General features: G+C 37.2%; 4 protein-coding genes, 1 long non-coding RNA gene and 1 pseudogene across 6 annotated transcripts; 1 reads left to right on the forward strand and 5 right to left on the reverse strand.

Moving 5' to 3' along the window:
- Positions 1 to 1,131: 1,131 nt before the first annotated feature.
- Positions 1,132 to 1,505, reverse strand: LOC148917454 (uncharacterized). The gene is made up of 3 exons (XR_016126602.1): positions 1,444 to 1,505; positions 1,289 to 1,368; positions 1,132 to 1,187 (listed from the first exon to the last, which is right to left on the reverse strand). It is a non-coding gene; the product is annotated as an uncharacterized LOC148917454 (long non-coding RNA).
- A 665-nt stretch (positions 1,506 to 2,170) lies between these two features.
- On the reverse strand, positions 2,171 to 3,037 carry LOC103332861 (uncharacterized). Its single transcript, XM_089053065.1, has 3 exons — positions 2,845 to 3,037; positions 2,611 to 2,701; positions 2,171 to 2,523 (listed from the first exon to the last, which is right to left on the reverse strand). The coding sequence occupies exons 1-3, from the start codon at positions 2,891 to 2,893 to the stop codon at positions 2,427 to 2,429; spliced, it is 237 nt and encodes a 78-aa protein (XP_088909191.1). The 5' UTR covers positions 2,894 to 3,037; the 3' UTR covers positions 2,171 to 2,426.
- Positions 3,038 to 3,964: 927 nt separating this feature from the next.
- LOC103332862 (sororin-like protein) lies at positions 3,965 to 6,438 on the forward strand. Of its 2 annotated transcripts, XM_089051497.1 has the most exons (5): positions 3,965 to 4,236; positions 4,267 to 4,491; positions 4,846 to 4,981; positions 5,295 to 5,358; positions 5,921 to 6,438. In XM_089051497.1, the coding sequence occupies exons 1-5, from the start codon at positions 4,182 to 4,184 to the stop codon at positions 6,056 to 6,058; spliced, it is 618 nt and encodes a 205-aa protein (XP_088907623.1). In that variant the 5' UTR covers positions 3,965 to 4,181; the 3' UTR covers positions 6,059 to 6,438. The 2 variants fall into 2 exon arrangements, with proteins under 2 accessions (XP_088907623.1, XP_008233848.2); XM_008235626.3 differs by having other exon boundaries at positions 3,965 to 4,491.
- A 16-nt stretch (positions 6,439 to 6,454) lies between these two features.
- LOC148917455 (splicing factor SF3a60 homolog pseudogene) lies at positions 6,455 to 7,302 on the reverse strand (annotated as a pseudogene).
- Positions 7,303 to 8,774: 1,472 nt separating this feature from the next.
- LOC148917456 (peroxidase 4-like) lies at positions 8,775 to 9,555 on the reverse strand. The gene is made up of 4 exons (XM_089052448.1): positions 9,352 to 9,555; positions 9,097 to 9,262; positions 8,882 to 8,980; positions 8,775 to 8,797 (listed from the first exon to the last, which is right to left on the reverse strand). Exons 1-4 carry the CDS (start codon positions 9,526 to 9,528, stop codon positions 8,775 to 8,777), a joined length of 465 nt encoding a protein of 154 aa, XP_088908574.1. The 5' UTR covers positions 9,529 to 9,555.
- Positions 9,556 to 23,963: 14,408 nt separating this feature from the next.
- LOC103332863 (peroxidase 4-like) lies at positions 23,964 to 25,515 on the reverse strand. The gene is made up of 4 exons (XM_008235627.2): positions 25,262 to 25,515; positions 24,948 to 25,139; positions 24,693 to 24,858; positions 23,964 to 24,576 (listed from the first exon to the last, which is right to left on the reverse strand). Exons 1-4 carry the CDS (start codon positions 25,469 to 25,471, stop codon positions 24,188 to 24,190), a joined length of 957 nt encoding a protein of 318 aa, XP_008233849.2. The 5' UTR covers positions 25,472 to 25,515; the 3' UTR covers positions 23,964 to 24,187.
- Positions 25,516 to 26,169: the final 654 nt, after the last annotated feature.

Consider the following 26,169-nt stretch of genomic DNA (forward strand, 5'->3'; position numbering starts at 1 on the left):
GAAAACTGAGATGGAGAGAAAAGGAAATTTATTAATTTGTTTTGCTTTGCTAACAATATCCAGAAGACACACAACTAAATTAATAAAATTTCATATGGCAGTTCAACTATTTTGAGCTTAAATATTCAAGGAGAATAAGCACGTAAAATAACAATGGAAAAAAAAAAACTCGAGGAACATGCCACTGATTTGTGACATGAATATAAGAAAGAATCAACATCTTCATAAAGACAGTTAGAAATCCAAAATGGTTGAAACTGCAAAACAAAGATATAGTTCTTTTTCTTCAAAAATCCCAACTTCAGTGGTATAAAAATAAAAAATTTACTGCACCCTTAATCTTCGTATCAGAACAATCAATTGACAGGCATGATTAGAAAAAAGGGAAATGCCAAGCCAACAAAAATTGCAAACACAGCTGTATGAATAAACACATGGTGGCACATCAGACTTTGAAAGAGGCTGTTGCATCTTAACTTTTCCCACTCGAATATTCAATTGGTATTTGAAAAGGCAAGTCCCCAATTTTTAGATGATCATTAAATAGATTGAAAAGAATACTTCTAGCCATCAAAATTCTGCATCCTTAACCGAATAATTGACTATAACTTGTCATCCTCACTTATATTACAATATACCAGAAGCAATGTCAGTAATAATTGAACCAACTGTAGTCAATGTTTTCCCTAAGAACAAATCATTAGCAACGCATTCAATGAGTGAAATATGAGACCCTCATAGTGTAGCCAGAACTGGCTGCAGAGAGATTGTGAAATCAAAGCACTTCAGCAGGTAATACAACAAATTTTACAGCTTGCTATACAATTGCAATACTATATCAAGAGAATGTGGTTCCACCCTTTTATAATAAAGGGCTGTATTGCTATACAATTGCAATACTATATCAAGAGAATGTGGTTCCACCCTTTTATAATCAAGGGCTGTATATGCTATAGAAAGCTAGTCTGTCTGAGCTGTATGTGAAAATGACATAACATGATTTTCAGTAATTGTGACAGTAATCAAGAACCTTATGCATCTTCAAGGTCAAAGAGAGACTCCAAAAAGGGAATGCAAGATAAGTACAAACAGGAAAAAAAAAAAAAATTCAGCCACACAGGACATCAATTACAGATTGATGAGCAGCATATTGATTACTCCAGTTCTTTTTCCTTAGATCTTCCTCCCTGTAAAAACAAACCAAACTCAATTTCTGATTTCCTTCTCAATTTTCGATATGGAAAATGAATAAACCAACCTAGAAAACCAAAAGAATGTTAAAACCAACCTTTTTTTTCGAAACCTAGAAATCCCTTTGAGCTAAACCCGTGCGATGAGAAGAAGGATGAAGCGCAGCTGGAAAGATGGCTGAACAAACGAAGCAGATGAGATAAGATGAATTAGCAAGGGTAGAGAAATCGAGAATAAGCTATGCATGCTTACCTTGAAAGTACCCATGTCTGAGAATTAGAGAAAGAGATTGAAGCAGAGAGAGCTGGAGTTCGATATGAAGAAGAAGACCAATGCACACCACTCCTATAAAAATCGAAGCCTCGGATAATCTCCAACATGAAACCGACCTCTTCCATCATTGCCCGCAACCAGCCAACCAACACAGGTTAGAAAGCGAACTTCGATCGGATAGAACGAAGGCTCCAAGTCGTTACAATCGAAGGAGAGGGGGCAAAGCGGGAAGAGCGAAACTAATTAATCAAGGGCAAACCGTGATTTCTTTGTCTTTGATGAGAAAATGAGTTTGCAAAGCAGTAAAAAGAGAGGGCATTTCCGTCATTTCACTGTGCTTAGGAACAGTGTTTAGTTGCATTGCGCTTTAGTATATATATAATTTCATTGACCCAAAAATGAGCCAGCCTGGCTGCTTTCAACAGCATCTCCCAATATGATTGGGCCAAATATGATTCATGATGTTCGGGACGTTCACTGGTGTTGTATGGTCTCTAGCCCAATATTTGATAAAGGACCTCGGCTCGGATGCATCAAGGAAGTGGGATTCCAATACAAAACCTCAAATCGAATATACAATAACTGCTTTTAATTACTTGAGTTATTTGTACAGTTTATGTGTTTACAATTGTATTTTTGTGTTACGAAAAAGGTGAATCCAATTCACTTGATTGCCCTCCAATATGTATATTGGATATTTACTTGATAAACGAAAATTGGTATTTTTATATATAAATATAATGTATTATACAACTAGTAACAGGGGAAAACATAGGAAAATAAACAAACTAAGATGGAACATTTCATTTAGAGACAGCGTAGCTAGAAATAAGAAATGTTCAGATTAACTCCTAACTAAGATCAACTTAATAATTAATAGAAATGGTCTGATGGAGCTCTGATTTATGCAGCTCCTGCCCGGTGGCTGGGCTGGCTGCATATTAATTTGGAGAAAAGAAAGATTAATTTTCTTTTTGGCGGTCAGCTTCATGCTTCTCATAATAATGGTATGCTGCTGCGCCAGATAGGACAACCAGTGTCAAGGCCTGTGCATGCATCCTACACACAACAACATATCATAAATTTAGCAAGCACAAAAAATATAGAAAGAGAAAAAAATATATTGAAATTAAAGAGCTGCCCTACCTAGCATGTATAAGCCTAAGGCTTGGCTTGAGAGGTGTTCTTGCTCGTGAATAAGCCAGAGATGCTCCAATTCCTGATACCCATATTGCTCCTGTAATTTGTAACACCACCCCATTATTCAAAAATATAACATCGAAAACCATAACCTATTTCACTTTTTATATGCTGCAGTGCAAAAAGAGAGAGAGAGAGAAAAGATTAGATTAGATTAGATTGCTTGGTGGGTGTACCCACCAATGGCTTTGAGCTTGTGCTCTGCAACCCAAGACTGAATTGCCTCCATTTTGAAAATTTTGATTGCTAGCTAGATGATGATCTTCTTCTTCTCTGAACCAAAAGATTATCAGAAAAACTGAATGAGGAAGGTGGAAGTGGAAAGCAGGGGAGAGGTTGGTATACCATATATAGAGATGAAGGGGGTGAGAGAAAGTAGCCTAGCCTGCAGATTATATGTTGAAAAGTGTGCTTCTTTTGTTCTTTTTTGTTTGTGGCCCCTGGTTTTTTTCTCTTTTTCTTGGAACACTGGAAAATGTGAAAAACTATAGGCCTCTTCACTTTACCACTTACCCAAGTTGCCCTGGTTTTCGATTCTTCAGTGCATGTCTGCTGTTTGTTTCTGTTTCAGATCTCAGACTATTGGTTTGCTAACACGTGGCAGTCACAATCACAATACTGTAGACACTTGGACTTGCACACATTGGAATAAAACTAGAAAGAAAAAAAAATCTATGAGCCTCTCTGTGATGTTCTGTTCTGTTTTGTTCAGAATCGGAGACTATATATGAGAGAATGGAGGTCATCCTTGGATATAGTTTTAAGAATTATAACGAAACGAAACGAGTGTGATATTTTCATGTGTTGGTATTGAATTCCATCGTGAATGGACAGACAACACTTTGGCAAGCAGAAGTTAACTTCTGCCGTTGGCGTGAAAATTTGAAACTAGAAATAAAAAAACATAGGCCATTGGCGTGAAAATTTGAAACTAGAGATTAAAAAACATAGGTGAATTTTGCCTGCCAACTAAACCATCAAAGCCATTGGATTTCATGGAGAAAAGTGAAAATCTTGGGGACTTGTCGGAATTATATAAATTAATCTTTTTGACGATGTATTATTCCCACAACCATTATGCAAAAAGAGGAATTCAGCTTTCACCTAATTCCTCTCTTTTTTTATGACTGCGAAAGTATTGGTGATCAAACTGAGTCCACTTCTTTCGTGGCAGTGCATATGGCATCCACGTCTTGAGTAAGAGTCAGAGATTCATGGGCCGGAGGCCCAATATGAACCCACTTTTTCAGCCCACATTCGCTCGTAACTCGAAGTCGAAGAGAAGCGAGGTGAACCGACCCATCCAGATTCCAGAGCACACTTCCACACCTAAAAACATCGCGTTCTCTCTCTCTATCTCTCTCTGTCTCTCTCTTAATTCACAAACAGATTTTCCCGCCATTCCAAGAGTAGCTTCTAGCACACACAATTTACAAACACACTCTTTCTGCTAAATTTTTACATAAAAGAGCGAAACTGGAAGCAAAAGAATGAAGGAAGCGAAGAAATAGCCAAATATGGAAGCTGAGCCAGAGCGAAGAAGACTAAGAGTTCGAAAGCCTCTCTCAGATTGCACCAACACTATAGCCAATACCAAGACCAGCACCAACACTATAGCCAATACCAAGACCAGCACCAACACCAACGCCACAGCCACCTCTTCTCAATCGTCGTCAGCCTCCACCGCCACACTCAAACGCCTGAATCCCAACCTCTCCTCGGCCACCAAGACCCTCGTCGCCGCTTTAAACCCTAAGCCCTCTGCTCCGCCGCCCCCAATTCCTTCCACGCCTTCTCGCCCTCCTCCCATTTCGACCTCTTCTTCTGGTAATTTCTCTGCCCCCTTTTGCGTTTCTTCCTTTTCCACTTGGATTGGGCTCCGATTTCTCTTTTTGTTTTGTTAATTTCGATTTGGGAATCTAGGGTTTCTCATTATCTCTCCACGTGTTGGAAATTCAGCTCTGAATTAGTGGAAGCCCACAACGATTCAGTTAGAATTTGTTTATATTGATTTTTACTCGTACCCTGAAGCTGTTTTGAAGGAAAGGGTTCCTTTCGATACTTGAATTGAACTTGATGCGATGCTTAATAAATACAAACTATCAACTCCTGTAAATAAATTTCTTTGGAAAATCTATGTGGTTTGAGACCTTACGGGTAGATTTTGGTTTTTGAGTTTAGGTACCAGTGACTGTGACGGTTTTGAGGCTTGTTCAGTGTACACTCGGAGACAGACTGCACTGAAAAGGAAGAGTAAAGACAAGGAAAACACTGTACCCTTTAGTTGTCCTCCTGCACCAAAGATCCGGAATATATTGTGAGTCTCTAACTGATATGAGTAATGTTCCTATACTGTAGCATTGTATTATAAATCATAATATAACTGTTAATATACAAGATGGGGGTGGGTTAGTTTGGTTTTCAAATGTAAGCTACCTTGTCATAAGGCGCTATTTATCAAGCCATATGGGGCGTTGCTTGTATAAGATTATGATAAGATATTGCTTCTCGAGTTGTAATCCGATGATAACATATATCACTTGAGTGTTCTTCTGATTTGGGACGCTTCTTTCCCATATCGTGTGAAGTTTTACTAATTCTGTTGTACTTGTTCCTGCCATTTGAAACAGGGGTAAATTGAAGGAAGACGGACATAACAGTCTATCAAAGGAATCCACGGCTCCTCGCAAAAAGGTTTGTTAAAGTTAATATTAGTGACTTTTCTGTTGTTTTGGGTAGAAACTGCTACTTTATATCTGGCTTGGGGCCTGGTTTCTACAATCAATTGGCCAGTGTTTATCTTTTATAAAAATGTTATGCCTTCATATCAGTCCAAAACTACATACTGTGCTTTCTTAAAGAGAACTTGTATATACCCCAAAGGCCCCAAGAATTTCGAACGACATGGTAGAGTGTGTCTATGGAAGGATTGCTTATTTCTCAAATGTGAGGTTGAGTTGTTTGGGCTATATACTTAGAGATAAATTCTCCTTACTGTGGCAATATCAACGGCTGAATATGGAATAGACTGTTTATATAATCTTTCACTTACTATTGAATGGTAGTCTGTGTATTCTTTTTCACTTGTTTAAACAATTGTTACAGTTATACTGGACCGAAGTTTGTTCTAGGAGTTTGTTTGTTTGTTCAAACAGCTGAGTTCATGTTTTTGCCTAAAGGGACAACAAATCCCACTGTACAATAAAGTCTGGGTTTGTAGTTATTCACTTTTAATTTGTGCGTAATACTTCTGCAGAAGCAGTGTGCGGTACCAGCTGGGAAAGATGTTTCCATGCATGCCTTGCCACAAGATTTCATTGAAAAGCAGAGAGCGTACTTTGCCGAGATTGATGCATTTGAACTGCCAGAAGAGGAGGTCGATTCAGTTGATTAGAGTAAAAATGGAAGACCTGAGCTACGTAGTGCATTGTATAGGATATAAGCAAGGCAGCCTAAACCATTTAGTATTCTCCGTATAGTCGCAATATAGTGTGCAATTGACTAATTCTGCTGTCACTAACTACCACCGCTCGCCAAGTACATCAATGTAAGTCCATGTTAGTTGTAATGCTTTGTCTCTCTATGTATAGAGAGAGCTTGAGAAGAAGAAGAAGAAGAAGAAAGGAAGATTGGGCAAGTGAATGAAACAAAGTACTGAGAAAGAGTATAAGGTATACAAAGACAACTTAGAGAGACCAGAGAGAAACCCAGAAGACTGTATTTTGTCATAGATTTTGTAATACGCGGAATTATGAATCACTCTTTGTTATGAAATCTGAGTTACGCTTAGTTTTTTTTTAAAGCCAATAAACGATAAAAAAAATTTATTCCTCAAAAGAAGCGTTAACATCAGTTTCCAGTGTTGGAAGCAGCCAAATGGGAGGCAAGAAATCCCGTACACATTAACCATAAGATTTAGAAAAATCTGCTACTAGTCATCTCATACCCATAATTTGCTAAAGACTAATTACAAATCATTTAAACTTAAAGCAGCCCCTGTCGCTTTAGATCATTGTATGTCTTCTTATTGTAAATGTTACCCTCTTCATCTTCACACTCTTCTCCAAGATCCCGGCACCACAAGTTTGCGCCTTGCCGTTCTTGTATCCTCTTCCACAGCTCTTTTGCTTCCTCAATTGATGTGATCTCATTGAAGCTCTTGGTCTTTGGTATGCCAAGGCAACGCATCCCGCGCTTATGGCACTCTCCATTAAATGTATCTCAAAAGCTCTGCGCCCAAAGTAACTGGAATCCCCACATATCTCACACTTGAATTCCTGACCGAGACCATGAAGCTTATACATCCAGTAAGATATTATCTTCCCATCCGGACCCAGTGGCAATTTGAGTGGGTTGTGAATCTGCTGCTCATTCTCCTCGTCATGACTTTCGGTTTCGATTTCTTCCTTCTCTTCAGGTTCTGCTTTGATTTCTCATATGTCAAAGCCTGTTTCTTCACAATGTTGTCCTTCGTTCGTTCAACAGCTTCCTTCAGTAAGCAGCATAGTTTGTTCACTTTGCCCTCCAATAAAGCAATCTCTTTTAAATTGATTTCACAACCTGTTGTTCTGAACCTCCTCCCGAACCTTTGGACAAATGTTTCCTCTCCAACTTTGCCAGAGGTGTGCCCTTTGTAAGGAAAGATTAACTTGATCTGCTCCTGTGCCTAGGCTAATACAGGCAGCCCAAATAGTTTGAATAAGACCCCCAGCACACATGACAGTGCCACAATTCACAAATACCACAGGGTCATAAAAATTACAAAAGCAAATTCATGCATTTGTGTGTAGTGTACAGAACACACAAAGGGGAAAGCTTTTTAAAACACTAAATTAAGATACCAATATATCACAGTGACTCGAAGCAATCTATCAATCAGAACCTGAAGGAACTAGGATGCTACTTAACTAACTTGTAGACCTTGCAGCCGAGGGCTCCGTCTCAGTGGAAGCTGCCATTATGAGTGCCGACTCGCTTAGCTGAAGTAGGGTTAGCCATGAGAGAGCGAGAGAGGTGAAGGCACAGGTGATGGTGGTGGCTCGAGAAGACGAATGGTAGCGTATGCTTAAACTCACTTTCCACTTTTAACACTTTGGTCCTCTCGTTTCAAGTTGGTCAATTGAGTTGTGGAGGGCCAGTCCAGTCCACAAACAGCAAAGTCTGCGTGCTTAGGTCTGCGTTTAACGGCAGTCGGCCTAGTATACGGGCCATGCATGCAGTGCAGGGTATCTAACAAGATTTTCAAGCTCTGCATCTTCAATAATCATTGTCCAGGAAGATAGTATACTTGTCTGCAAGTTTTCTTTTTCGGATGGTGATTGTGTTATGGAGGGTAGGGAACTCATCATTTTAGTATGTTGTTGTAGGGCCTCCCTCTGATGACATTGGCAAGTTATTGTGCACTGTAACTGGTTCTGCCATGAACGCATTTTTTTTTCTTGAGAGAATTGCCTGCTTGGTTGGCATTGGCAGAAACTGAATGAAATAGATTGGGTTGAACGTCAGTTTGCTTATTTCAAGTGTTTTAGTTGCTTTTCTCTGTCAAGAAAGAAATGCACCACATGTTTTTCTTCCCTAGACTAGTGCAAGCAAATAAATGCAGAAATTATTCATGAACAATGGATTTCGGGTGGGCGGGCATGATTTCCTAAGAGGAAGTTTTTCAAGGAGTTTAGGCAAGGAATTAGCATCAGGAAGCTATGAGAATATACTATTTTCTGCGGAGGTTTCTGATGATCAGGCAGTGTTCGAAAAATCGGCCTAGGCGGCGACTAGGCGGCGACTAGGAGGCCTAGGCGGTCTGGGCGATTCTAACCCAGAAAAAAAACGCCATTTTGTAATCTCCAAGGTCAAGGAAGAGATGATGATGGTGGCTCAGATTTTGGGGTGGCGAGATGAGGATTGAAGAAGACGAGAGGTCGCAGGGAGGGGCTGTAGACGACTCATGTTAGACTTGGGCCTCGGCTTCTGTTGATGGGAAAAACAGAAGGAGTGATGGGCTTTCAATTGGGCCTCGTATTAAAACACCAATAAAACCAAATGCCCTATTTAGATATATTATTTTGATTTGGATTGGGCCTCGGAAAATAAAACATTAAATGAATTTTCTATTATGAAATCGCTATAGCAACCACTAATAAGTAACAGGTAACAAATAAATATTATACAAATATTTCTCCAACACACACACACACACATATATATATATATACACAACTGCCCTGCAATGACTTGGCAAAGGCGGCGTCGGTGGTGGACTCATTGTAGATGCGTGACCGGAATGATGTGCATCTTGCCAGGCCAATGGTGTGTGAACCTGCCAATGCCATAAACAACTCAAGTGAGCCTGAGCAAACCCTTGTTCTGTTCGCTTTAATATTTGGCATTCATTTTCAGCTATGATTTAATGTCGAAAGATTGAATTTTTTTAACCTGAAATAGCGACCAAGTCTCTTAACGAGAGATTTTGTGCTGCAAAGTTTGAAATGAGACTGCTTATATTGGAAGTGGGTGGAGGGATGGAGGTGTTGGCAGCACTTCTGCTAGCAGTTGTAGAATCTCTTCTTCCCAAGCGAACTTTCCATGAAGGGCCTCCTAACTGTGAATCAAATGCCAATGAAGAAGATAATGACCACATTATGTGGAAATTCGAGTTTTTGGAGGAAGAAATTAAGATGGTTTTCTTACATAAACTACAGAGTCACGTACAGCCAGAGCTAGAAGATCAGTACATGACACCACTCCGAGGCATGCCTTCTCAAGCTTGGCTTTGATGTGATCAACAACTTCAAATCCTCTGATGGAGTTGTTGTTGGGAGCTGCGGTTTTCTCACCTACAAAGCTTGATGTATCGTCCAACAGCATCGACGAATCGCAGCCCTGAAATTTGTCAAAGAAATTAAGCCAAACCCTTTTGTTAAGAAAGGCAGAATGAGCAAAATGCAAGTGAAGCTAGATATATTAATATTAGTGGTGATTCACATTTACAAAGCAATCATGGAAATGAAGCCATACGACAATATTATATTTTCCAGTAGATTTCTGTTCCTTTTCCTTCAAAAACACAGGATGTATATGTATCAGTTGGACAAACCATGTCATGTCACCATTGTGAAATGAAATATGCTTAAAACCAATTACTAAAGAAAACAAAAAATACGATGGAAATTCAACCAATGCAACTCTATACAAGCATCATTTTTCCGAAATCGACCCAAGTTCAATCTATGTGAATAACATTGCGGCTCTCCTCAAATCATCTTCGTTAGTGAAGTGAACAAATAGAAATACAAAGAACACAAGTGGGGCTGGAGCATCAAAATTCCAACATGATATCAGTACGGACAAACAGACATCATTTCCACACAAGGCAAAACCTCCCAAGAAAATTTTCACCGGTGATCTTTCAACATACACTACTCACACACTGCCCGTCTCCTCCTCATCCTTCAGAGGTCTCATTTTTTTGTAGCTGCTACTAGAACCCTTTTTACCGACAATCTCAGGGATAGTGTCTTCCATAACCTTTGGGCTTGCAAAGTCGAAATCTGAAGCGGATATGACTTCGTATATAGGATTTTCTTTTAACAATGCTGCTATCTCATTTCGGGTTCTCACTTTTTCCCCTTGGGTGTAATATAATAAGCATCCAGTTTGGAATAATATTTAATGGAGGGTAGGGAATTCATCATTTTAGTATGTTGTTGTAGGGCCTCCCTCTGATGACATTGGCAAGTTATTGCTCACTGTGACTGGTTCTGCCATGAACGCATTTTTTTTTTCTTGAGAGAATTGCCTGCTTGGTTGGCACTGGCAGAAACTGAATGAAATAGATTGGGTTCAACGTCAGTTTGCTTATTTCAAGTGTTTTAGCTGCTTTTCTCTGTCAAGAAAGAAATGCACCAAATGTTTTTCTTCCCTAGACTAGTGCAAGCAAATAAATGCAGAAATTATTCATGAACAATTGCTTTCGGGTGGGCGGGCATGATTTCCTATGAGGAAGTTTTTCAAGGAGTTTAGGCAAGGAATTAGCATCAGGAAGCTATAAGAATATACTATTTTCTGCGGAGGTTTCTGATGATCAGGCAGTGTTCGAAAAATAGGCCTAGGCGGCGACTAGGCGCTAGGCGGCCGCCTAGGCGGTTTGGGAAATTCTGACCCAGAAAAAAACACCATTTTGTAATCTCCAAGGTCAAGGACGAGATGATGATGGTGGCTCAGATCTTGGGGTGGCGAGATGAGGATTGAAGAAGATGAGAGGTCGCAGGGAAGGGCTGGAGACGACTCATGTTAGACTTGGGCCTCGGCTTCTGTTGATGGGAAAAACAGAAGGAGAGATGGGCTTTCAATTGGGCCTCGTATTAAAACACCATTAAACCAAATGCCCTATTTAGATATATTATTTTGATTAGGATTGGGCCTCGGAAAATAAAACATGAAATAGATTTTCCATTATGAAATCGCTAAAGCAACCACTAATAAGTAACAAGTAACAAATAAATATTATACAAATAATTATCCAAATATATATATATACACACACAAATAAACATTCTCCAAACATATATATAGATGTATGCAAATAAACATTCCCCAATATATATATATATATATATATATTACGGATCCCTCAATGGAAGCTCTCTGTATATATATATATATACATAAATAAACATTTCTTCAAAATATGTGTATTTATTCCTCATGAATAATGCTACTCTTACTACATTCTCATACCACCTTGTGTGGCATATGGGGTGTACAACCACATCAATTAAAAAATGTCAATAAATCATAAAAGAAAAGAAAATGTTAAATTAATTTTAATTGATGTGGCTATCCACCTTATCTGCCACATAAGGTGGTATGAGAATAAGAGTAGCATTACTCATTCCTTATTATGAAATTATTAGACACAGCGATATTAGCTGAATAGTATTCTTCTTCTTGGCACTAGAGCCAGGTTGATGAAAGATAGAAAAACCCTTAAGCGAATCCACCATGCCGTTGTCGCACACCCCGTTGTAGTATCCCACAGTGTTGAACTAAAGAAGCATGTAGCCGCCGCACCGACCCACGTTGCACATCACCTTTCAACGACATTCTTTGATGGAATCGATGAATGTATTTGCCTTCAATCAAAAGGCGTTTGCTACCAAACAAAATGAAAAATCTTTGACGAATTATTTTGGGGAACAAATTGCCATTTTTCAGAATTTGGATCACCGTGATAAGGTGGTTCTTGTGATTGTGATGTCCATATTTTACTTGTTAAAAATCTCTCTAAGCTAATCATTTTCAGGAACATTTGCGTAGTGAAATCAGCATCTTATATGCCATTAAAGTCATCAAGAAGCACATTTAAGTTTAACAACAGCTAATACACGAAATTTGAGCATGCTTTGAAAAAAATCAAAATTTATTTTAACTGAATCTAATGTTGTATTGTCCCTCTTTGCTAATTATGATTAAAGTGTATGTCAAAGAAAAATTAAGTTGAATTGGGTCAAAGAGCAGTAAATCCCCTGCTACTTATCCTAGACAAAACTGAAAACGCATGAATGTACCAAAAGGGGCATCATATTACTTATCATAGGCTTTACATTTTTATTTTCTCAAAATGCTATCATGGTGAAGGCTTTCCAGATTTACTTACCAAAGCAAAATTAATTTAAATTGGATCAAAAGCAGCAAATCAAATCCTCTGGCACTTATCCTTGATTGAAACACTGGAAACCCAATTTCAATGAGATATTGAGGGAAATATTGGATCAAACAGATTGTATTTGTACCTTGGACGACGTTCTAGGGGTTCTTTGGCTGTCCATTAAGCTTTTTCTGTTCCTGGAAAATTATCTCTCTCTTTCCTTCCTGCCAAACAGCCGGAGGAGGAGGAGGATAATCAACATATATGCTCGATGCGGATCGACTACAATTAGTGTGCAAATCCAAGCCATCCATTAAAGTGAAGTCAAGTGGGGATATTGATTGAATGGTTGAGATTAGTGCATCTCAGGAATTGAAGTTGAATTAAATTAAACAGGTAGGAGGGAAATTGGGCCAAGACGGCAAGTGCAAAGCAGGACCAGTTTTTATTTGGCGATGTGGTTTCTTTATATGTAAAACCATCCCGCCAAAACCCAAGAGTGAGTCAGTGAGGCGCAAACACAGCAGCAGGCAGGCACTGAAGAAGCTTCACGCATTGCTCTCTCGTAGCAGAATGGGAGCCATTGCCCCCACAGCAGCAAGTTATTTCCTACTGTTTTCTACAAAAATATTGTGCAGAAATGGAACGCCTAGCAGGATCTCATATATCTCGCTTCTCCGTCACACATTTCTCTTTGCTAAGGACAAACCACAACAAAACAATTGATTGAGCACTTCAAAGCACATCTGCTTTGCTAATACAGATTAACTTGATCTGCTCCAGTGCCTAGGCTAATACAGGCAGCCCAAATAGTTTGAATAAGACCCCCAGCACACATGACAGTGCCACAATTCACAAATACCACAGGGTCAGAAAAATTACAAAAGCAAATTCATGCATTTGTGTGTAGTGTACAAAACACACAAAGGGGAAAGCTTTTCAAAACACTAAATTAAGATACCAATATATCACAGTGACTCGAAGCAATCTATCAATCAGAACCTGAAGGAACTAGGATGCTACTTAACTAACTTGTAGACCTTGCAGCCGAGGGCTTCGTCGCAGTGGAAGCTGCCATTAGGAGTGCCGACTCGCTTAGCTGAAGTAGCGGTAGCCATGAGAGGAAGGCGCAGGTGATGGTGGTGGCTCGGGAAGACGAATGGTAGCGTGTGCTTAAACCATCACTTTCCACTTTTAACACTTTGGTCCTGTCGTTTTAAGTAGGTCAATTTAGTTGTGGAGGGGCAGTTCAGTCCACAAACAGCAAAGTCTGCGTGCTTAGGTCTGCGTTTAACGTCAGTCGGCCTAGTATACGGGCCATGCGTGCAGTGCAGGGTATCTAACAAGATTTTCAAGCACTGCATCTTCAATAATGATTGTCCAGAAAGATAGTATACTTGTCTGCAAGTTGTCCTTTTCGGAAGGTGATTGTGTTATGGTGATTTTTCTGCAGAGGTTTCTGATGATCAGGCAGTGTTCGAAAGATCGGCCAAGGCGGGGACTAGGCGCTAGGCGGCCTGGGCGGGTCTGACCCAGAAAAAAAACGCCATTTTGGAATCTCCAAGGTCAGGGACGAGATGATGATGGTGGCTCAGATTTTGGGGTGGCGAGATGAGGATTGAAGAAGATGAGAGGTCGCGGGGAGGGCTGGGAAGACGGCTCGTGTTAGACTTGGGCCTCGGCTCGTGTTGATGAGAAAAACAGGAGGAGATATGGGCTTTCATTTGGGGCTCTCTCTCAGTTACATCTTTAACTAACGTAAGTTCTATATGTCAAATTTTGTTATCAATTTTAGCTCTTGGTTTCAGGTGAGAGAGTAAGAGGAAGAGAGAGATGTTTGTATTGAAATCTTAACACAGATTACACAGAGGCTCATGTCCCTGCAATAATTTACTTTGCAGTTTTTTGTTGAAATGATGGAATACCATTGATTTACAGGACAATTTTGTTAGTGCGGATCTTGTCATAAATCGTGCTAATTACGACTGGTGGTCCTTCCATGACATCAATTCATCCGACGTCAATGGATGTGGAGGTTTGAGAGGACCCATGGCCATCATTGTATCCGAGGAAACACCGCCACGTAGGTTTATGAAAAATGTCCTGTTTCATGTGCACAAGTTTGCTTTGTGGTTTACTCCCAATATTTTTGGTTTAAATGACTTTTTGAATTTCTTCATTTTTAGGGGATATTTCTGATCTGCAATGTTACTTCAGAGGGTATTCTTGGTGACACCTTAGCAAGTTCAGCATCTGGGGTCACTACATAACATTTGTTCTTGCTGTTGGCCGCTTTTATCAGACTTCAATGCTCTGACTTAAGAATGAGAATCCCCTATGAGAACCTTCCTTCCTTCCTGTGATAGGTAAGGCAACTTTGTTTTGGTCCTTCCTTCTTATCTTTCATTTTCTAAACCAAGTATCAATAAGAGTAATATTTTCCTGAAACTTATATGGCTCTTTTATTGTATAGGTTGATAGCCATTTGTGAGGATATATATGCTGCAAGAGCAGAGGGTGAGCTTGGAGTTGAAGAGGTCCTTAATTGGACGCTGGTGAAGATTTACATGTCACCAGACATGCTGCTTGAATACACAAAACCCGACTAGACATGCTACCTCCAGTTGACAAGGACTCAACTAGGTTTAACATTGGCATTAGGTTTCACTAACACCCATTATACATATTGGAAATACATATACTGATACCCAGTTTTATTTAAAGAAATACAAAACAAAATTCTTCCGGCCGCCATGTAAAACTCCGGCAGCCAGAGAACCTCTGGCTTCCATATAAGGATAATCACAGAAGGCATAGTGGTTACATGTGCACATGTTGTATTTCAAGATTATTTTGATTCATGATGTATATAGTTCAATACAAGTTGGAGAAAAGCCATACACCAATATTATATTTTCCAGTAGATTTCTGTTCCTTTTCCTTCAAAAACACAGGATGTATATGTATCAGTTGGACAAACCATGTCATGTCTCCATTGTAACGACTTCACTTGAATATATTGTTGCCTTGCCACCCCCTACTCAAAAAGGTTTGTGAAATGAAATATGCCTAAAACCAATTACCAAAGAAAACAAAAAATACGATGGAAATTCAACCAATGCAACTCTCTACAAAGTATCATTTTTACGAAATCGACCCAAGTTCAATCTATGTGAATAACATTGCGGCTCTCCTCAAATCATCTTCATTAGTGAAGTGAACAAATAGAAATACAAAGAACACAACTGCGGCTGGAGCATCAAAATTCTAACATGATATCATTACGGACAAACAGACATCATTTCCACACAAGGCAAAACCTCCCAAGAAAATTTTCACATGTGATCTTTCAACATGAACTACTCATGCACTGCCCATCTCCTCCTCATCCTTCAGAGGTCTCACTTTTTTGTAGCTGCTACCAGAACCTTTTTTACCGACAATCTCAGGGATAGTGTCTTCCATAACCTTTGGGCTTGCAAAGTCGAAATCTGAAGCGGATATGACTTCGTATATAGGATTTTCTTTTAACAATGCTGCTATCTCATTTCGGGTTCTCACTTTTTTCCCCTTGGGTGTAATATAATAAGCATCCAGTTTGAAATAATCTTTTATGGAGGGTAGGGAATTCATCATTTTAGTATGTTGTTGTAGGGCCTCCCTCTGATGACATTGGCAAGTTATTGCTCCCTGTAACTAGTTCTGCCATGAACGCGTGTTTTTTTTTCTCGAGAGAATTGCCTGCCTGCTTGGCAACTGGCAGAAACTGAATCAAATAGATTGGGATCAACGTCAATTTGCTTATTTCAAGTGTTTTAATTGCTTTTCTCTGTCAAGAAAGAAATGCACCACATGTGTTCTTCCCTAGACTCGTGCAAGGAAATGAATGCAGAAATTATTCATGAACAATGGCTTTCGGGTGGGCGGGCATGATTTCCTATGATGAAGTTTTTCAAGGAGTTTAGGCAAGGAATTAGCATCAGGAAGCTATAAGAATATACTATTTTCTGCGGAGGTTTCTGATGATCAGGCAGTGTTCAACAAATCGGCCTAGGCGGCGACTAGGCGCTAGGCGGCCGCCTAGGCGGCCTAGGCGGTTTGGGCGATTCTGACCCAGAAAAAAACATCATTTTGTAATCTCCAAGGTCAAGGACGAGATGATGATGGTGGCTCAGATTTTGGGGTGGCGAGATGAGGATTGAAGAAGATGAGAGGCCGCAGGGAAGGGCCGGAGACGACTCATGTTAGACTTGGGCCTTGGCCTCTGTTGATGGGAAAAACAGAAGGAGAGATGGGCTTTCAATTGGGCCTCGTAATAAAACACCAATAAAACCAAATGCCCTATTTGGATATATTATTTTGATTAGGATTGGGCCTCGAAAAATAAAACATTAAATGGATTTTCCATTATGAAATTGTTAAAGCAACCACTAATAAGTAACATGTAACAAATAAATATTATACAAATGTTTCTCCAAAATATATATATATATATATATATATACACAGAGAGCTTTCATTGAGGGATTCCTCAAATACTTATTTGAGGGACACCTTTTGTTGGCCCCACTCCGGATTGTATTTCACTAATCCAAACTGTCTATTTTGTATATACTCATTCAAAGATCATCTCTATAAAAAATCACTTGAATCCTATATTATTTGACTACTCAATTGAGTTATTGAAACGGTTTCAAATTTGTCTAATTTTTGAAGCACCGTGTTCATTGATTTTGTAAGACACAATTAGATGTCGAAACGGTTTCAGATTTGTCTAATTTTTTGTAAGGCTGATCTATGAAAGAATACCTAAAAAATAGATGGTTTAGATCATTGGGAAAAAAATTGTAGGGTACCCTAAAGGGCGTCCCTCAAATAAAATTATTTGAGGGATCCCTCAATAGAAAGAGACTGATATACAAAGAGCTTTCATTGATAATGCTACACTTACCACATTCTCATATCATCTTATGTGCATATGAGGTGTACAACTACATCAATTAAAAAGTGTCAATAAATCATAAAAGAAAAGAAAATATTAAATTGATTTTAATTGATGTGGCTAACCACCTCACCTGCCACATAAGGTGGTATGAGAATGTGATAAAAGTAGCATTACTCATTCCTCATTATGAAATTATCATACACAACGATATTTGTTGAGTAGTATTCTTCTTCTTGGCACCAGAGCCAAGTTGAGGAAAGAAAGGAAAACCCTTAAGCGAATCCACCATGCCACTATCGCACACCCCGTTGTAGTATCTCGCAGTGTTGAACTAAAGAAGCATGTGGCCGCCGCCCCGACCCACGTCGCACATCACCTTTCAACCACATTCTTTGATGGAACCAATGAACATATTTAACTTGAATCAAAAGGCATTTGCTACGAAACAGAATGGAAAATCCCTAACGAATTATTTTGGGGAACAAATTGTCATTTTTCAGGATTTGGATCATTGTGATAAGGTGGTTCTTGTGACCGTGATATCTAAGGCACATGTAATTCCTATCATTTTCTAAGTTCTAGTTGAATGATATCCAAACAACATAATTTTGAATTAAGGAACTTTAAATAACGGAGTTTCAAAATTCCATCATTTCAAAATTTCTATAAAAACTGAGATTACTTCATCCAAACAAACTAAAGTTGAAATAAATATTTAAAACCCCAGGAATTCCAAAAGGAATTTTTAAAAAAAAATACAAAAACTAACTCAAAAACAAAAAATGTTGTTTTGGTCTATTAAAAAGCCCTTAGATCACTGCAAAGCCTTTGGCTCGTGACGCCTAGTGACAAACCCAAATCTGAGCTCGAAGCTCAAATATGCATTTTGTTTTATCCCTCAAGCTCATCTTCGATGGCTTCCGTCATCTATTCTACAACAGTCCTCAATCCCAATTCAATTTGGATTATGGTGTAAACTTAATATTGGGTAAAACCATAAGAACCCAATCTATGACCCAAGATCTTGAACTTCATGATTTTCACAATAGCATTAGGCGGAAATTCAATTAGACTTAAATTACATACAGACCTTGAATGATTAGTCTTCTACCATATCAAGATATTTATCTTGAGCGATCCGTAGGCAAGCCGTCGGTGTGAAGGAAATAGATTTCTCTCTCTAGCCTTTTGCACGTTTAGAAAACCCTAATACGTGTCTTCATCAATGTACACATAAGATGGGTATGTGCACTATTATAGGCAGAGAAAGGACCCGTTTCCTAGTGAAGCCTATAATCAATTACCACCCATCATGGTAATAATAGGAAACTACTTCTCTTTATTTGACCAATATAATTATTCTGAATAATATTTATTAAACCAATTAAACAATTTATTTACCACATAGGTCACTTCATGTGGGCCACACAGAATATTTATAAAATATTCTTACATTCTCCCACTTGGCCCATATGATAAATTTACTTTATGGTTCAATAAATAAACATTAAGCGCGCGATACATTTAGAATAATCATCACTTTCATATGGTCGACATAAATACCGCATTTAAGCAATTGTCTAATGCGAGTCATGGTGGTTATGCATCAATACAATCCCTTCCATGTACCACAATATTAGCAAGTCACCTAAAACAGTCCGTAAGTGAGAAGTATCATAAAAGGTCCAATAATGTCTTTGTCAGAGACTACTCCTGTTATCATTCATCCAATCTCATTCATGTATACATATAAGGGAAAACATGATATAACAGAAACATATTCAATTATTGAGCTCAGAGTGTCAAAATAAATAAACTGTCATTATGCAAACCACAACATCATAAATACTGTCATGATTTATGACCAAGAACAGTCCTCTCAATATAACTATTAATGTCTTTGGCCAGAACCTTTTACTTGGTTTGCAAGCATAAGTTTTATCTTTACAGACACTTTTTGTTTCTGAACCTCCTTAATGACAAGGTATTTAATGCCAATAAGTTTAGCACTCTTAGAACACTTGTCATTCTTGGAGAAAAGGACAATTGCGGTATCAACATAAATTCTTAGCGACATGGCAATAAAACATAAACACCAAGTCCTAAGATTAAAACTCGCAACTTCAATTCATCAACTATGGCCTCAAAGCAAACCATATATGCATAATGAATTCTCATTGTACTGTTAATGTTCCAATTCACTCTGATAGGCATTACATAATGCTAAACTTGTCCCCTTTCTGAATTGGAAGAACATTAATGGATAAACATTATTCCATACCATATCTCTTTAAAACACTTACAATATATGCTTAATGAGACAAACTTAACAATTCATGTGATCCATTCTGGAATATTTCAATTCCAATCACAAAAATTATCTCATCCATATATTTCATTCAAGGTTCTTAGGGAAAAGCTTAATGGTTTCAACAATGAAAACCAAGACCAATATATAGCAAGCAAAATAGCAGAAATATCCAAAATGAGAAATATAAACTTACTCCCACTGACCTTGAGATACATATAACACTTAATAGTGCTTTCATTACAATGAAAATTAAAATTATTAATTTTATACAGTCAATTCTTCAGTTTACAAAGCATGTGTTTCTTTCAATAAAAGAAAAGTCTTCAGGTTCATTCATGCAGACTTCTCTATTAAACACTCATCTAATCTTTTATCTTTCACATCCATACAATGTAACTCTAATTCATAATGAGTTACGAATACCACTATATGATTCCAAGTGAGCCATTCTTAGAAACAAGTGAGAATGTCACTTTATAACATATGCCGTCTTTCTTAGTAAAATCGTTGGCCAATAGTGTGTCTTTATATCCATTTAAATTGTCATTGGAGTTGTATGTAGTCATGAAGACACTCTTACACACAACTCGTCCTTTGCAGGCAAATCAATGAAATAACAAACTTTATTCCGGCAAATTGATTTCAACTCATCATTCATGGCATAAATCTATTTAGTAGAATCAATATATGTTTAACGACATGTGAAAATAAAATCAAAAACATACTTAACACTTACAGTCAGATTCTTGTAGATATACCAAATAATCACTTAAAGTAGCAGATACCAACATGCTTAATGTCTTGATATCATCTTAATGCTATTCTTAGTGGGTCTCTACTACACTTTTATTGGTGAAGCAGTCATAATGGAGTGATTAGTTATTCATTGTTGTTAAAACTGTTCACAACTATAGGAATAACAATTTCATTATGAAGTATGCATGCAAAAAAATTTGCACACTAAATTCTCATCAAAACCAATTTTCTTGGTTATCCACTCCCACTAATTTCACCATTTAAAATGAAACTAACGTTACTGATTTCAATAATCTCATACCCTGGTTAGGATAATAAAATCTATACATTTTGTACTTTTCTAAGTAACCAATAAGGTTATCAGAAAACATTATGAAGGTCCAATCCCTTCTCATGTGAACATTACATTCCTACTCCCACTAAGCAACCCAAAACATAATGGTGCCTTAAACTGGATTTCCTTACTTTCCGCAGTTCAAATAATTTCTTATTTAAAATTGCCTTAATAGGAACCCAATTAGCATAATACCCCTAACCAAAGGACAGAGCATTATAAGGTGAACATATGTTTTATAAATAATTTCAATTACTTAAAAATTTCTTATAGCATCTTTCTTGGTGTATTTAAATTGTTTTCCTTAATACAATCCACTTACACACCAATAAGAGATCAATAAAATATAGGTTTAGAAGAACCTCATTCCTTACTGATCCCTTAGTTCTTTTTCTGAACACATTACCAGTCATTTATGCCATAAGAACATTAAATTTCAATTTGTCAAATAGCAGTCACTTCTAAATCAATCATGCAAAGTATCAAAAATATTTAAAGAAAATGGCATCATACTTTAATTTCTTGAATCATTAATAGAATACCACAATTAACAAAATAGGCATTCTTTAAGATATTAAAACAGTCATCACCAAACTTTAAAGGATAAAACATTATTGCCAAATTCCAAACAAAATTCCAACTAGATTTGAAACAGTAAGAACATAATACACTTTCAATAAATCTAAATCATGGCCATTAAATTGAATATATAATTCTAAATCTTAGCACATAATTTAATCCATCAAGCATCATACGAAAATTCATCTAAAAATTGATTCGAAACACATAAAAGCGGAAGACTTACCTTTCTTTTCGAATCATATTCTGTAAATGCTTCACCTTCTACATAGGTGAATTTCATTTTCCTTCTTCATCTCAAGGACTTCAGTTTTGCCGCTAAATCAGTATGCTCAATAATGCACTCATGCATGCTTGGCAAACCATCAAATTTCATGATGGTAAGGTCAACCAATATTGTTCATGCAATGTCAATAATGCACTCAAGAATTCTTTAGCATTATTCACATTAATGGAGCATAACCTTAATTTATATTGCAATGTCTATTTATTTGCATAAACATAAAGCTCAATATGTTTGATCTTTTACAGGCTCTTTAATCCTCAGTGCTTGACCATAATAGCAATGAGTCTCATTTTGAAATGCCTAATCAAGACCTAGAACACTTTGGTGATACTAGACTTGTTCACAACAAAATGAGAAATTAAATCTAAACTAGATCAAACATAAGAGTAAAGCGAACCTGAAAGTGACATTGCAACATAATTTGTAATATGCTCAGAATACTAATGCTTCGAGTGACAAACACGTACAAACATATATAAGACTTATATAGTCTGACCATCAATAGACGTATCATCATAACTCTCTTTTAGGATAAATTATGACAGTACCAATAATTAACAATTATGATGCATCTATTTTACATTATTGGTAAATGTATATTCCCAGTTAGAAAAGCTTTGATATCTTTGGATATCCAAAACAAATCTAAATAAGACATATACAAGTTACCTCATTTATGTCACCAAGCATATGAATAGTGGATCCACCATTGGGTGATCCGTATATCTTATGAATGATGAAAATCAATATACTCATGACGTTCAAACCTTGAAAACATTATAAGGTTCAACCTCATTTATATGCATCCTTAAATCACAAGTAATTGATTAATTATCATTTAATTTGATATTCAAGGAACATTCTAGCTTGGCCACTTTGGTGACTAACAAACCATTCATAATATGAATGTCAAATTAAATTAACAACTGTATTAGTTAATCAACATAAGATTAACTAATAATACACATTAATGATTAATTGATCATTAGATTAATTAATTTGATATTCAAGGAACGTTCTAGCTTGGCCACTTTGGTGACTAACAAACTATTCATAATATGAATGTCAAATTAAATTAACAGTCAATCGATTACATAAGTTTAATTGATACACTTCAATGGTTAATCGATCATTAGATTAACCGATAAATATATGACCTCTTTAATACAGTAGTGGGCAATAGAACTTTAAATTGCCTCCCCTCATAAGACAAAATACAGTGACAGTAAAATACTACAAAGTAAATTTAGGTTTTAGCCACAAAAAAAAATTTCACTTTTGGAAAAAGCCAAAACTTTTTAGAAAAAGACATAAAAGCATCTCAACTTTCAAATCAAAGACATGTAAATGTATTTGATTCCTTAGGAAATCCAAAAATAAATAAGGGTAATTTTGTCTATTTTTACTTATTTTACAAAATTTCTCTCTTCTTTATGTTTTTCCAATTGACGGATTCATTCTTCAATTTGAAAAAAAAAATCATATAGCCAAGTAAATGCATAGCCATTAGCACTCCAATTCATAATAGCAAATGCATTTTGCAAACTCGAAATTCTCCTCCCTATGTAATAGACAATAATCTATGTCTCGTTCATATGCATACGATTATATGGAAATCAAGAGGGAAAATAAAAAATAAAAAAATCCTCTGCATTGCTCTGTATGTGTACTTTAATATAAAAATAAAACAATTTCTATTTTCACTCATTACACACATCCAAATTAATTCGTACCTTTTTGTATGAATTCGTTAATGAAAACACAATAAAAGAATTTCGACATAGCCATATATGCAGATCATAGAACCCTTAGGTGCAATTGTATTCATCCATAAACACTCATTCATAAGCAAACTACTAGTCAAATTGCTTAGATACTCATGCAATTCTTGTATAAATTGATTTGACATTAATTTACAATGAAGAACCCACAGCAACAGCCCACGACAACAATTATTAATTTTATAACCAGTTACAGTTATAGAAATCATGGTCAATCACGCAAACACAATCTGTTCTTTCATAGTTCGATTAAATTATAAATCAAACCTTATCATCGTAAAGGAAAATCATGAGAGTTCTCAACCTTGCTCTGATACCACATGTAAACTTAATATTGGGTAAAACCATAAGAACCCAATTCATGACCCAAGATCTTGAACTTCATGATTTTCACTATAGCATTAGGCGGAAATTCAATTAGGCTTAAATTACATACATACCTTGAATGATTAGTCTTCTACCATATCAAGATATTTGTCTTGAGCGATCGTAGGCGAGCCGTCAGTGTGGAGGAAATAGATTTCTCTCTCTAGCCTTTTCCACGTTTAGAAAACCCTAATACGTGTCTTCATCAGTGTACACATAAAATGGATATGTGCACTATTATAGGCAGAGAGAGGACTCGGTTCCTAGTGAAGCCTATAGTCAATTATCACCCATCATGGTAATAATAGGAAATTACTTCTCTTTATTTGACCAATATAATTATTCTGAACAATATTTATTAAACCAATTAAACAATTTATTTACCACATAGGTCACTTCATATTGGCCACACATAATATTTATAAAATATTCTTACACATGGCATGTCTGCATCATCCATATTTTGCTAAACAATGATTACATAGTAAAATGCTTTTATGTTATATATGATATAAACTTTTAATTGACTTTTCTGCAATTGGTTCTGATCTCGCCCTGACTTCCTGTGAGAGGCTCGATGTTTCCCATATTGATCATGGCCTTGGCAAAGTGCTTGAAGAATGCAAAGGTGTTGTTTGCATATATTTTAACCAGTTTATCTGCAGAAGAAGTTCCATTGAAGAGCTCTTGGTCTGAATGAAGAAGACCCTTTACTTTGAGCAAATTCTTGTAATACAAGTTATCAAAATGTGTTGGGGTCTGGAGGTCAAGATTTGCAAGGTTGTCATCGTTTCCGCTTAACGGGCAACTGCCCTGCAATGACTTGGCAAAGGCGGCGTCGATGGTGGACTCATTGTAGATGCGTGACCGGAATGATGTGCATCTTGCCAGGCCAATGGTGTGTGAACCTGCCAATGCCATAAACAACTCAAATGAGCCTGAGCAAACCCTTGTTCTGTTTGCTTTAATATTTGGCATTCATTTTCAGCTATGATTTAACGTCGAAAGATTGAATTTTTATAACCTGAAAGAGCGACCAAGTCTCTTAACGAGAGATTTTGTGCTGCAAAGTTTGAAATGAGACTGCTTATATTGGAAGTGGGTGGAGGGATGGAGGTGTTGGCAGCACTTTTGCTAGCAGTTGTAGAATCTCTTCTTCCCAAGCGAACTTTCCATGAAGGGCCTCCTAACTGTGAATCAAATACCAATGAAGAAGATAATGACCACGTTATGTGGAAATTCGAGTTTCTGGAGTAAGAAATTAAGATGGTTTTCTTACATATACTACAGAGTCACGTGCAGCCAGAGCTAGAAGATCAGCACATGACACCACTCCGGGGCATGCCTTCTCAAGCTTGGCTTTGATGTGATCAACAACTTCAAATCCTCTGATGGAGTTGTTGTTAGGAGCTGCGGTTTTCTCACCTACAAAGCTTGATGTATCGTCCAACAGCACCGACGCATCGCAGCCCTGAAATTTGTCAAAGAAATTAAGCCAAACCCTTTTGTTAAGAGAGGCAGAATGAGCAGAATGCGAGTGAAGCTATATATATATATATATATATATATATATATATATTAGTGGTGACTCACATTTACAAAGCAATCATGGAAATGAAGGCGGAGCAAGGAAGCTCCGATGCGTGTTTCGTTTTTTATGGCTGCTACAACTTCTTCTTGCACAATGGACAGTGCTTTTGGGCATTTAGATGAGTATAATTTTGGAGTGAGCTTGCCTTTGGTTTCAAGAAATGTACCAGCAAAGACCAAGAAAAGCAGAAGCAAGCTGTAATTTGAAGCCATGTTAAACACTTCTCTCTTGCAGTAGGCTAGTCTTAGAAGACAGCTTATATATAAAAGACATTGCATGCCTAAGAGTCACAAGTCAGAAACAGAGTTTGATAAAGGCATACAATCTAGTGGAAAAAGGCATTCAATTATTGGTTGGTAAAAGCTAAATCGATCAGAATTTAGACATTTGGTTTTGCCACTTCCATTGTCAAGAAACAATTATCAGATCATTGCGTGTCCAGATCCAAGATTCACTTTTGCTTTTACACACTTTCCTTTTCTTGTCCTAGCTTTTATGTCCAATCACGCCTAAAACATTGCTATCAATTCATCACTATTTTGTCTAAACACATAAACTTTTAATAACACATCGAACGATGCATTAGTTTGACTCATTTCTAAATGTGTGGTGTGGTCCAATTTCATAATTTGACATCATAATAATTCATAACGAAGGAAGATTATTCATACTAAAAGATTTTGTTTTCTATTTCTGTTTCTTGCTAAAGTAATCAATTACCAGCTTACACGATTACATTGTAATCTTCTCGATCTAACTAACTTAACAAATCATGACATGACACTTGTCATCTTATAATAGGTACTAGTGCCTTTATATAAAGAAGCATTTTCCAACCTGTTATTTAACCTATTTGCTTTATTATTGTACTTACTTTCCACGTTAGTCTAATTATATATGTCGCTTTGCT

This window comes from Prunus mume, linkage group LG5 (assembly GCF_029339155.1).
Source record: "Prunus mume cultivar Tortuosa linkage group LG5, ASM2933915v1, whole genome shotgun sequence".
Lineage (NCBI taxonomy): Eukaryota > Viridiplantae > Streptophyta > Magnoliopsida > Rosales > Rosaceae > Prunus > Prunus mume.